Source organism: Giraffa tippelskirchi, chromosome 5, assembly GCF_054371585.1.
Source record: "Giraffa tippelskirchi isolate mGirTip1 chromosome 5, T2T-mGirTip1v1.2.pri, whole genome shotgun sequence".
Taxonomy (NCBI): domain Eukaryota; kingdom Metazoa; phylum Chordata; class Mammalia; order Artiodactyla; family Giraffidae; genus Giraffa; species Giraffa tippelskirchi.
In genome coordinates this window covers 177200433-177212888 of record NC_137279.1, presented here as the reverse complement: position 1 = coordinate 177212888, position 12456 = coordinate 177200433, and the positions used below count along the sequence as shown (strand labels likewise).

The window sequence follows — 12456 nt, the reverse complement described above, 5'->3', positions numbered from 1 at the left end:
GAGGTACAGAAGGTGAGGAAGAGGGAGGAAACAAGAATGAGTTTGAGGTTTCAGACCTGGGAAGCTAAGTTGACAGTAATACCATTATGAGACAGGGGGAGGTGAAAGAAAGAGTGATGGGGTGGGGGAGAAAATGGCCAGAAAGTAATTATTAATTCTATTGTAGACGTGCAGAATTTGAAACATCGAGTGTCCTTGAGGATCTGATCATCAAAGAGTTAGACAGATTGCCTTAGAGTTCAGGAAAGAGATCTAAGCAGAAAATCAAACTTTAGAAGGTAATTAAGGCACAGAATGGATGAGAACTCTCAGGGATAGTTCAGAGAGAGTACAGAGGCTCCAAAGATGCAATCTGGGAGGAGGAACACTGGAGAGATCAGCAGGAGAAGAGATGGGCTTGAACAAGAGATCCAGGGGGGCAGGAGAGCTTGACAGTGTAAGTTCAGGAAACCACCATCTCCAAGAGTGCATATGATGCTAAATGCTACAGAGAGAGCAAGAGGAATTAAAACTGTTAAAAAATATAATAATGCTGAAGTTATTAGTGGCTTGGATGTGGAAAATTTCTGTGGAGTGATGAAGGCAGAAATCAGGTATCAGTGGGTTACGAGGAATGAACTTGGCTGTAAAGAGAAGGACTGAGATGAGGAGATATCTAAGATTGGGACAAAGGGTTGGGGGGGCGTTTTGTTTTCTTTTGTCATTTTCTTAAGGTAGAAGAGAGTTCAGAATGTGTATTACACTGGGGGAAATCCAAAAGAGAGGGAAAGAGGTGCTATTGCATGGTCTCTGAGGAAGCAGACAGCAACAAAACTAAGAGCACAAGTCCTGAGAGGCAGTTTCAATAGAGCAGAAACAAAGGGGAAGATGTATGAATGAGGAGGATACGGATCATTTAACTCTAGGTGTGTGTATGCACTCAGTTGTGTCCAGCATCTAACTGTGACCACCAGAAAATTCAAGACCACATTCCCATGGACCAGTCTCACAGGTTCTTTCTTCACATTTCATGTAGATGGTGCGGAAGAAGCTCTGATCACGTGATTGCAAATCAGATTTCAAGTCTCAACTGGATGGAACAAGAAGCATATGCTAGCCAAAAGAAATGCTATGGCACCAGTGTGAAGTTCTCTGTCCCTCCCTTGTGCTCACGAAGCCAGCCATACATAGCCTGCTCAGCGGAGAAATACCTGAAGACTGAAAGGGGATCAATGCAAGGATGTTTCCAAAACGTCATTGTAAAGGGACAAAACTGAGAAAAGATGCTGTGAGATCACAGGATGTGTCATGGAACTGTGTCTGCAGAAGCCAGACCACCTTCTGGGGCCACATTTTAAGGGGACATTACGTAAGTTGAAAGAGGTTATAAAGAAACGTCTGGAAACAACATGATGTGAGGAAGAGTTGAGGCAAGTGGGGGTGTTTGCCATGTGGAATGAAAGGGTAGGAGAATTCTGGAAGCTAAGGGCCTACTCTCTGAAAGGCTTTCATGTGGAAGGTGGATGAGACTTGTTCCAGGTCCTAAAAAGTGCACTTGTGAATTATACTAGGGAGGTAAGTTCCAGCACAATATAACTAACTTACGTTAGTGAGGGCAGATCATGGATAGGATCAACTGACCTGGGAGACAGTGAACTTGCTGACCCCATAAGATGATCAAGCAAAGTGTCATTGGGACCAGTCCTGCTGGTGGGGTGGGAAGGTCTCTGGTTCACTCTCTCTGGAGGAGTTAGGACTTTGTCATCCTTCTATGCACTTCTTTTTTCAGCTTCATCTGGACCTGATGCCTGATGCCTGGACCATTGTAGTAGTCTCTCAGTAAGCATCCCACTCATAGTCTTTGCCACGTACTCAGGGACCAGAATATGGTGCAGAACTGAGGAATGTGCAGAGGGATAGAAGGGCCAGGAGTAAGTGAATCGGGAGCTCCAAGCCCACTATGAGCCTTCTTTTCATCCATCCCAAGACCTGGCCTAAGGCTGTACCAGAAAAGAGTGTTAGGATACCAATATCCTATTTAGAAGCAGTTACATCTCTCCCCTTGGAAAAGACCCTGATGCTGGGAAAGATTGAGGGCAGGAAAATAAGGGGACGACAGAGGATGAGATGGTTGGATGGCATCACCAACTCAATGAACATGGGTTTGGGTGGACTCCGGGAGTTGGTGATAGACAGGGAGGCCTGGCATGCTGCGGTTCATGGGGTAGCAAAGAGTCAGACATGACTGAGCAACTGAACTGAACTGAACTGAACTGACATCTCTCCCCTTCCCAAACGAGAACTTCACACCTCTTCCCACTTCTAATGTCTCCTTCCAGGTTCCAACTTCTATTAACTTGTCATCAATACCTTTATCTCTCCTTACCAGTGTCTTGACCTGTATCCTCAGTGGGCTTCAGAGGAGAGTCAAATGCCTCAGCTCCATACAACAGCCTTCACTTTCTTCTGCTTTTATCTCCCTCAGCTGAGGAGCTCACCCAGAAAACAAGTAAAGAAGGAAAGAAAGTGACAAAGAGACAGATAGATCACTGTTCACAGAGAAATCAGTGAACAGGAGGACAGAGGTCAGGGAGCAGGCCTGGAGGGCCTGATGTGGATGGAAAGGAGGTGGAAGCAGGAAGGGACACAGTCCGACATATGGGGAACATAGTGTTGCCCAGGAGTGGGCAAGCATGGATCAGTTCCCTGCCTCAGGCCCTTCTCCTTACCTGGTGCTGGGCTCAGGGTGGGATGAACTGGGGGCCTGCTGGGTCCTCCTTTAGTATTCTGCTCCTGATCCTCAGGGAGAACAGATCAGATTTTTTAATGAGCCTCTGTGGGATTCTCCAGGCCCCACAGCAGCCCTCCCAAGACCCAAGCTCACTTTTCACCCTCTCAGTGTAGCACTCAAGACCAAACACTCAAGAGCCTGATCCTCCCATCCCAATGCCTCCTGTTCCTCTCAGGCGCTCCCTTCTCAGCTTCACAGTCCAAAGGCCCAGGAATATGAATATCAATTAGAGCAAGTGCTTGGATTGAGAAATGGCGAGGGGTTGGGAGGGCTGGGCAGGCAAGCCAGGGAAGGTTTCTATGCACCATAAAGAATAGGTTTGGGGGGCAGGAAAGGGCTACACTCTGCACTCATCCCCGAGGACCCTGTCTTTATCATGCCCTGCTGGGTACTGGTCTGCATTATATCCTGATATCTTAGGGTTTCAAAAGACTGTGACATCCTGTACAGAAGTGAATACGCCCTAAGAGATCCTTCATAGAACCTGGATCAGGATGAACAGCTGATAAATACTCCACATAGGAGCAATGGTGGTTTAATCCCTAAGTCGTGTCTGACTCTTGCAACCACATGGACTATAGCCTATCAGGCTCCTCTGACCATGGTGTTCTCCAGGCAAGAATACTGGAGTGGGTAGCTATTTCCTTCTCCAACATAGGAGCAAAGCCTTGAACAACTCAAAGACCTGTGATCAAATCCTGGTTCTGCCACTTAACTGATGGTGCAGTATTGGACAAGATACCTGTAGTATTGGACAGAATTCTGTTTGCAACTCTTTTCTCCTTCTACGCACTTCCTCTGGGTGATCTCATCCCCTCCAATGGCTTCAGTTTCTACAGACGTGCTCTTGACACTCAGATTCCTATCTTTAGAGCTTTATCTTGAGTGCTAACCTCATCAATTCAATCGATAACGGGGGTCCCACAAGCTCCCTTAGTCCAACTAAGCTCACTATCAGTCCTGACCTCCCTCCCCAAACTTCCCAATCCCCTGTTCCCAATCTCAGTGAATGGCTCCATCACTAATTTGGTTAACCAGACCTGGGATTCATCTTTGACTCCTCTGTCTACCTCACCATTTCCAAATGAGCTACCTAGACCCACAGAGTCAACTTCATAAAGACCTCTTATTTAATACCAACCTCTCATGTTCAGTAATTACTCTTTTATTTAATAGTTCAGTTTCTCATCAGTTCCTGCCTGAATGAGTGCAGCAGCTGGTATCCTTCTCCTTCAATTTAGTTTCCACATGAGAGCCAGAGTCATCATTCCAGATGTAAATCTAATGTCATGGTTCTTAATGGATGATGTCATGCCTCTTTTATCTCTATTACTGCAAAATCTACCCTCTTTAGGCTGTTTTGAAGGGTATGATAGTTTATGTTTTGTTAATTTATTCCTAAGAATTTCATTTTTACAGAGTTAAAAATAATGTTCATGCATGCTCAGTTGCTCAGTTGTTTCTGACTCTTTGCAACCCCCATGGACTTTGACTGTAGCCCACCAGGCCCCTCTGTCCATAGGATGATCCCAGCAAGAATACTGGAGTGGGTTGCCATTTCCTTCTCCAGTGGATCTTGCTGACACAGGGATCGAACCTGCATCTCCTGTGGCTCCTGCATTAGCAGGCAGATTCTTTACAACTGAACCACCTGGGAAGCCCATCATAAATAATATTGTGTATTTAATTCTAGTTTCCAATTGTTCATTGCTTTCATATAGAAATAAAATTGATTTTTATGTGTCCATCCTGAATCCTGTAACATTACTAAACTAATTAATTATAGGAGTTTTTATGCAGAATCCTTGAATTTTACATAAACAATTAGGGATTTGAAAATAGACGCAATTTTACTTCTTCCTTTCTTGTATTCTCTTTCCTAGCCTTATTGTACTGGCTAAAGGTTACAGTGCTATTTTGAATAGGATTGTTGAGAGCAAGCATCCTTATTTTGGTACTGATTTTAGGAGGGAAAGCATTTAATCTTTCATCATTTTGTGATGTTAGTTGGAGGTTTTTAATGTATATATATATATTTTTTTTGGTCAGAATAAGGAAATTTCCTTTTATTTCCAGTTTACTGAGGTATTTTTTTCAAATCATCAATGTGGGGAAAGGACATTTGTAGTCCTTTGAAATAGCTTTATGCAAATACATCTGAATGATGTGTTAGTAGTTCTTGTTGTCAAAGGGACTCAAGGACGAGATGAGAGTTAGATCCTTTAAGATCTCGGTGTTTCTGAGGCCAAAGTTGAGTGTTTAGTTGGTGGCACTGAGTTTGGGGAGTAGAAAAAAATCTTTCATCCTACATGAAAGTAGTTAGAAAGCTTCCTGAGAAGAGACCCATACGAGGCCTTGATGAACAAGTAAGGGGATAATAAGCAAGAGTGAGGAGAGGACACTCCAGGTGGAGGAGCCTATGCAAAGACTTGAGGAGTCAGGACTGACCAGAGTAAGGGATCATGTTGGGAGGTGGGGAAATTAGGTGGGCCTGCTGTGGGTTTCCACTGCCCTGAGAGCTCTGAAAAATAAGGTCCAGTCGTGTCAGCAGATAATCCTCACATGCCCTTCCTTTTTATTTATTTATTTATTGGCCATGCCATGCAGCATGTGGGATCTTAATTCCCCAACCAGGGATCAAATCTGCATCCTGTGCTTTAGAAGTATGGAGTCCTAACGCTTGGACTGCCAGGGAAGTCCTCTCACATATCCTTTCTAATGGCCCCAGAGCAATTTTCTTAATAAGCCCTCAGGAAACACAATCAGAATGTCTTGCTGACAATTTCATTTTTTTTTTCTCTTCAGAAAATCAAGGCTCCTCTTTCCCCCGGACTTGTGTTCTTAGAGGCTACGGCCTTCAGGCAGGAGACCCTGGGACTAGAGTAGACTCTTCCCTTCTCATAATCCATCCATATCACTCTTAGGGCCTATGTTCCCTTAATGCTTGGGGATTGCTAAGAGCTCTCTAGGCTGTCAACTCTCCTAAATTTATCTCCTGGAGAAAGTTGCTAATAAGCAAAATGCACTCTTAGTATTTAGTACTCTTTCGTGTTTTCTCAACATCTAGATAATCCTTGGTTTACAAATAAAACTTGTTTCTAAGCAACTAAGTGCAATTAGAATATTTTGATAATTGAATCCTATTAGACTTGTAGAGAGTAGCTGATTTACAAGATTTATCTTGTATTGCCTTTTACAAAGCAATTAATATTTATCTGACCCCAGAGTGAGAGAAATTTAAATTTACTTTGATAGCACGAATTTAGTTCCTGGTTAATGTGGCAGCTGATGTGATTCAGTTCAGTTCAGTTCAGTCACTCAATCTTTGCCACCCCATGGACTGCAGCATGCCAGGCTTCCCTGTCTATCACCAGCTCAAACTCATGTCCATCAAGTCGGTGATGCCATCCAACCATCTCATCCTCTGTCGTTCCCTTCTCCTTCTGCCTTCAATCTTTCTCAGTATCAGGGTCTTTTCCAATGAGTCAGTTCTTTGCATCAGGTGGCCAAAGTATTGGAGCTTCACCTTCAGCATCAGTCCTTCCAATGAATATGCAGGACTAATTTCCTTTAGGATTGACTGGTTTGATCTCCTTGCAGTTCAAGGGACTCTCAAGAGTCTTCTCCAACACCACACTTCAAAAGCATCAATTCTTTGGCACTCAGCTTTCTTAATAGTCCAACTCTGACATCCATACATGACTACTGGAAAAACCATAGCTTTGACTAGATGGACATTTGTCGGCAACATAATGTCTCTGCTTTTTAATATGCTGTCTGGGTTGGTCATAGTTTTTCTTCCAAGTAGCAAGCATCTTTTAATTTCATGCCTGCTGTCACCATCTGCAGTGATTTTGGAGCCCAAGAAAATAAAGTCTCTCACTGTCTCCATTGTTTCCCCATCTATCTGCCATGAAGTGATGGGACCAGATGCCATGATCTTAGTTTTCTGAATGTTGAGTTTTAAGCCAGCTTTTTCACTCTCCTCTTTCACTTTCATCAAGAGGCTATTTAGTTCCTCTTCACTTTCTGCCATAAGGGTGGTGTCATCTGCATATCTGAGGTTATTGATGTTTCTCTCGGCAATCTTGATTCCAGCTTGTGCTTCCTCCAACCCAGCGTTTCTCATGATGTACTCTGCATATAAGTTAAATAAGCAGGGTGACAATACACAGCCTTGACGTACTCCTTTTCTGATTTGGAACCATTGTGTTTTTCCATGTCCAGTTCTAACTATTGCTTCCTGACCTGCATACAGATTTCTCAGGAGGCAGCTAAGGTGGTCTGGTGTTCCCATCTCTTGAAGAATTTTCCACAGTTTGTTGTGATGCACACAGTCAAAAGCTTTGGTGTAATCAATAAAGCAGAAAGAAAGAAAGTGAAGTTGCTCAGTGGTGTCAGACTCTTTGCAACCCCATGGACTGTAGCCTATCAGGCTCCTCCATCCATGGAATTTTCCAGGCAAGAGTACTGGAGTGGGTTGCCATTTCCTTCTCCAGAAATCTTCCCGGCCCAAGGATTAAACCTGGGTCTCCTGCATTGCAGGCAGATGCTTTACAATCTGAGCCACCAGGGAAGCCCCTAATAAAGCAGAAGTAGATGTTTTTTCTGGAATTCCCTTGCTTTCCGATGATCCAAGGGATGTTGGCAATTTGATCTCTGGTTCCTCTGCCTTTTCTAAATGCAGTGTGAACATCTGGAAGTTCACGGTTCAGGTACTCTTGAAGCCTGGCTTGGAGAATTTTAAGCATTACTTTTCTAGCGTGTGAGATGAGTGCAGTTGTCCAGTAGTTTGAACATTCTTTGGCATTGCCCTTCTTTGGGATTGGAATGAAAACTGATGTGATTGCATCCCACTAATTTTGATGTGTGTGTGTCTGTGTGTGTGTGTGTGTTGAAGGTATGACTCTGTGAAAGAGAAAGTTTTAGTTGTGCAGTTGTGTCTGACTCTTTGTGACCTCATGGACTATAGCCCACCAGGATCCTCTGTCCATGGAATTCTCTAGGCAAGAATACTGGAGTGGGTTGCCATTCCCTTCTCCAGAGGATCTTCCAGACCCAGGGATCAAACCCAAGTCTCCTGCATTTCAGGCATATTCTTTACTATCTGAGCTACCAGGGAAGCCCTTATACGCATTCAATTACCATCATTAGTATCCAGCCCATATATTCTGACCTCACAATAAGCCTGATATTAACAATGTAGTTGACAAATACAAGCTACTGTTAATAAGGTAATGACTATTTTCTAAGGTATCTGGCTTCGAAGGCAATGACTACTAATGATAATTTATAAAATAATTTAAGTTCTAAGGCCTGTTTCTACTTGAACTTAAAATGATGTTATGGTATAGTCAGAGTCTGATATGATCATTATCTTCATATCAGACTCCATTTTATGGATAGGGGCCTGAGCTCCAGAGAGATTAGGTGGTTTTTCCAAGATCTCAACAAATTAAGTCAAGACTAATGTTTGGGACCCTTCCCCCTGTTCTCTAAGGTGGCAGAGGAAATTTAAAGGTAAGTCAGTTGTGGAAACCAACATACTCTTTTTGTAAATAAAGGTCTGGATTGCTGAAAGCCATAGTGGGGAAGGTACAATGGAAATAAGAGAGGGATCCATGAAAGTAAAGAAGAGCTAAAAGAAGAACTGTGGAGGTGGACAGACCAGGGATGGAGAAGGGCTAGGAAATCACTCAACCAACATTTATTGAGAAGTTACTATTCCACTACAAGATGCTACTTGCTTAGACTATGAAACGCTGGTGAGGAAGATCCAAAGTAGCCAACAGAGCTCTGACTTGATGGATCTGACCCTATAGCTGTGACTTAGAATCATAATCCTAAATATTTTGAATTTTCCTCAATGGTATCCTATTCACTATCTCAGCTGAACCTCAAAAAGCTCTACTGACTCCTTGAGATGTGGCAGTAATATAATAGAGAAGAGCCTGGATTCTGGAACTCTACTACCTGGGGTCAAATCTCAATTGTGTTACTTTCCAGCTGGGTGGTCTTTGCAACTTGTTTAATCTTGTGCCTCAGTTTTTTTTTTTTGTTGTTGTTGTTTTTAAGCTTTATGAAGAAGATCATAATACATACCTCTGGAGTTGTTATAAGAATTAAAATAAAGTACATATAAAGTACTTAGACAATGCTTATCATGTAGAAAGTGATCAATAAAGGTAGTTATTATTTAGGCCCAAAGAATATTCTGGAACACATTGTACAGATATAAAAATTAAATCTCAGAGAAATGAGTTGACGTTTTCAAAACCACAGAAAGTCAATGATGTATTTCATCCCTGAACACAATTCTTTCTTTCCTAATGTTTCCAGTAGCCTAATTAAATGCAAAAGTGTTTTTTTCTAGATACCTTCCCTACCCTGGGCTCCTTCTTCAGTCCAATGATTTCAGTGAAACTGTGGATGTCATAGACAGAGACCAGAGGCACTGCAGACAGCCCTCATCCGTGGCCTACTGAGTGTCTTCACTCATTCCAACTAACTTGAAGAAAGCCCTCTTTACATCCTTGTTTCGGAGACTGTAGATGATGGGGTTGAGGAAGGCAGAAATGACATTGTAGAACAGGGCCAGCTTCTTGTCATCCTCTGGGGAGGCTTCAGAGCCAGGCCTCATATACATGACCATGCATGGAATACAAAACATGGTGACCACAGTGATGTGTGAGGCACAGGTGGAGAAGGCCTTGATTCTCCCCTGGGTGGAGCGGATCTTTAGAATAGCAATGACGATGTGAACGTATGAGGCCAGAATGAGGGACAATGGAATCAGGAGCAAGATAAAGCCCAAAATAAAGTCCACTTGGTCATTGAGGGATGTATCTGCACAAGCCAACTTCAAGACAGCAGGAATTTCACAAAAGAAGTGGTTGATCTCATTGGGGCCACAGTAGGGCAGATTCATTGCAAAGACTGTGTAGACGAGGGCACAGGTGAGGCCACAAAGGGCGGAGCTGACTGCCAGGAGCACACACAGGGTTTGGCTCATCTTGACCCCATAATGAAGTGGGTAGCATACGGCAACATATCTGTCATAGGCCATAGCTGCAAAAATCCAGGTCTCAGTGATGCCCAAGGTTAGGAAAACGTACATCTGGACCACACACCGAACATAAGAGATAGTTTTACTCTTGCTTACTAGATGGATCAACATCTGGGGCACTGTGGTGGCAGCATAGCTGAGATCCAGTAGAGAGAGGATGCTCAGGAAGAAGTACATGGGGGTGTGGAGGCGTGCATCTACTCTGATCAAAGTAACAATGAGACCATTGCCCAGGACTGTAAATAAGTAAAGGAAGAGGAAGAGGAAGAAAAGGATCCAGTTGGTTCTGGGATTTCTTAAGAAGCCCAGGAGGATAAACTCGGTTACAGAGCTTTGATTTTTCCAACCTTGGCTATAGGTGGCCTTCCTTCTGGGGAAAGAAAAGGACATATTTCTAAATACCTTGCAGCCTCAGTGAGAGAATGCTGTGTAAGATCCACAGCTGCAGCGACTTAAGGCATCTCAGAACTAAGCAAGCAATCAAACCAAGATACCCTCCTCCATGCCAGGGAACATTCTATCCAGATTGGCTTCGCATTGCTCTAGGCACTTGGTAGGGATTATAGAAATGTTTTTGATCTGTCTAACTAGCTTTAATAAAATTCCAAGGGCCCTATGGAAAAACTGTACATGGCATAAATCTTATTTTGAAGAACACACACACATATCCATCCCATAAATCAAAGTAAGGAGGCTAGGGAAATATAAAATGTTTTATGGTAAACCAAAAGGTTGTAGAGCACTCTATAGTTCCTAAAGTCATTCTTTCAAATGACAAGACAAGCAGGTTCTACCAAGGACAGTGTAAATGTGAAACAAACAAAAACCCTTGCTTCTTGCCTTTGCCTTCCTCTCTGATGCTGTACCTTTGAAAACCCACATACCATAAATTTTCAGAAAAAGGGGGAGTTTCAAGGAAGCTTTTTTGGGAAAAGAAATCTTTCCTCTAGAACTTTTATTTCCCTCACCCCCGCCATTCCAGCATTACCTGCAGTGGTTACAACTATAAATCTAAATTGCCATATAAAGACAGCCAGAGACTCAAGAATTGAAACCTGGAGAACATATCTGTTCTCCTGGCATTTCTCAAGAAAATGAAACATATTTACCTGGAAATTAGGTGCCTGTGTGTCTTGAAGCTTTTCTTGAAAACTAGTAAGGACTCCTCCACAGCCATGTTGCTCACAGGAGAGAGTTGAGTATTGGGTGGGAATGGATCTTCAGTGTGATTTGAACTCAATCCTAGATCTCACCTTGGCAGGCGTGGACAACAGAACACGATACTGACCAGTTATTTTCTCTTAGTCCTTTTGCAACAGAACCATAACTGCTGGATACACACGTTTTCCAGACACCAAAGAAGGAAATCATCATTTATTAAATGACATTCTATGAAAATGTTTTAATAAATGTGATCTCATTTGATTATCACCACAACCCACTGAGGTCAGTATCACTACTTTCTTTTCATAAAATCATCTGTCCTAGGTTGGACAGAGTAAATGATGGAGCCAGGACTCAAAGTCCAAGTCCCAAATGTGTCCCTCACACCAATTTCCTGCAGAGTTTAGCAGGTCTCCCTGATGGCTCAGATGGTAAAGAGTCCACTTGCAAATGTAGGAGACCTCGGTTCGATCCCTGGGTTGGGAAGATCCCCTGGAGAAGGGAAAGGCTATCCACTCCAGTAGTCTTGCCTGGAAAATCCCATGGACAGAGGAGCCTGATGGGCTATAGTCCATGGAGTCACAAACAGTCAGACATAACCAAGTGACTAAGAACACACAAACACAAAATAGACCCACTTTAGGTAACATTGTGAGAGAAAGCTGACCTGTGTATCAACACTTTTAGAGAGCAGAAAGTTCATATTGCAAAACATTGCAAATTATCAAGTGTTTTTCATAGGGAATCTCAAAACTTTGGATCAGAATTTCAATATTTAAAACTGCACTGGCATGACAAGGCTGGCTGATAGCTCTAAATTTGTGTTAAAATAACACTACATAAAGTCATGGACGGGACTCAGGCTTGGATAAATGAAAAAAATGATTTTAATACTCACATTAGAGGCTGTTTGCAATAGTATGAGAGTTAGTGGATATGGTTCATGCTCTTCTCTCCTTTAAGAATTTACTCAATTGTCATCTTTGCAGGGAAGACTTGAATCTTTCCTGATCATCCTGTTTGAATCTGAAATATCCCATACTCCGTACATTTTCTGTTTTATCTATCTTCATAATAGTTAGCAACTTCTAACGTACAAAATAATTTTTTTAAATCATCAGTTTCCCTCACAAGAATTCAGGAACTTTTATCTTCTTCATTTACTGTATATTACCAGATTCTAGAGCAGTGCCTAGCATATAGTAGGCATTTTAAATGTTGGATAAATGAAAGGGCTGAGTCTGAGTTGGCCCACCAAGGGAATCCGTTGGTCCTATTCGTACTTATGGGAGCTATCCTTGTTGCTGAACTTTGCTTCCTAGTGAGCTAGCAATGGTGTTGACCTCATTCTGAGGCTTTCCTTTGGATTTATATAGCTATCAACAGATTTCTTTACTGGTGGCTCAGCGGTAAAGAAGCTAGCTGCAATGCAAGAGACAAAGGAGACACAGGTTTG

General features: G+C 42.7%; 1 protein-coding gene across 1 annotated transcript; it reads right to left on the bottom strand.

Moving 5' to 3' along the window:
- Nucleotides 1–9248: 9248 nt before the first annotated feature.
- On the bottom strand, nt 9249–10226 carry LOC145505147 (olfactory receptor 2A5-like). Its single transcript, XM_081486951.1, has one exon. The coding sequence runs from the start codon at nt 10224–10226 to the stop codon at nt 9249–9251; it is 978 nt and encodes a 325-aa protein (XP_081343077.1).
- Between the last annotated feature and the right edge of the window lie 2230 nt (nt 10227–12456).

Excerpts from the sequence above, each read along its gene's own strand:
- LOC145505147 (XM_081486951.1), bottom strand. The coding sequence starts at position 10,226 with ATGTCCTTTTCTTTCCCCAGAAGGAAGGCCACCTATAGCCAAGGTTGG.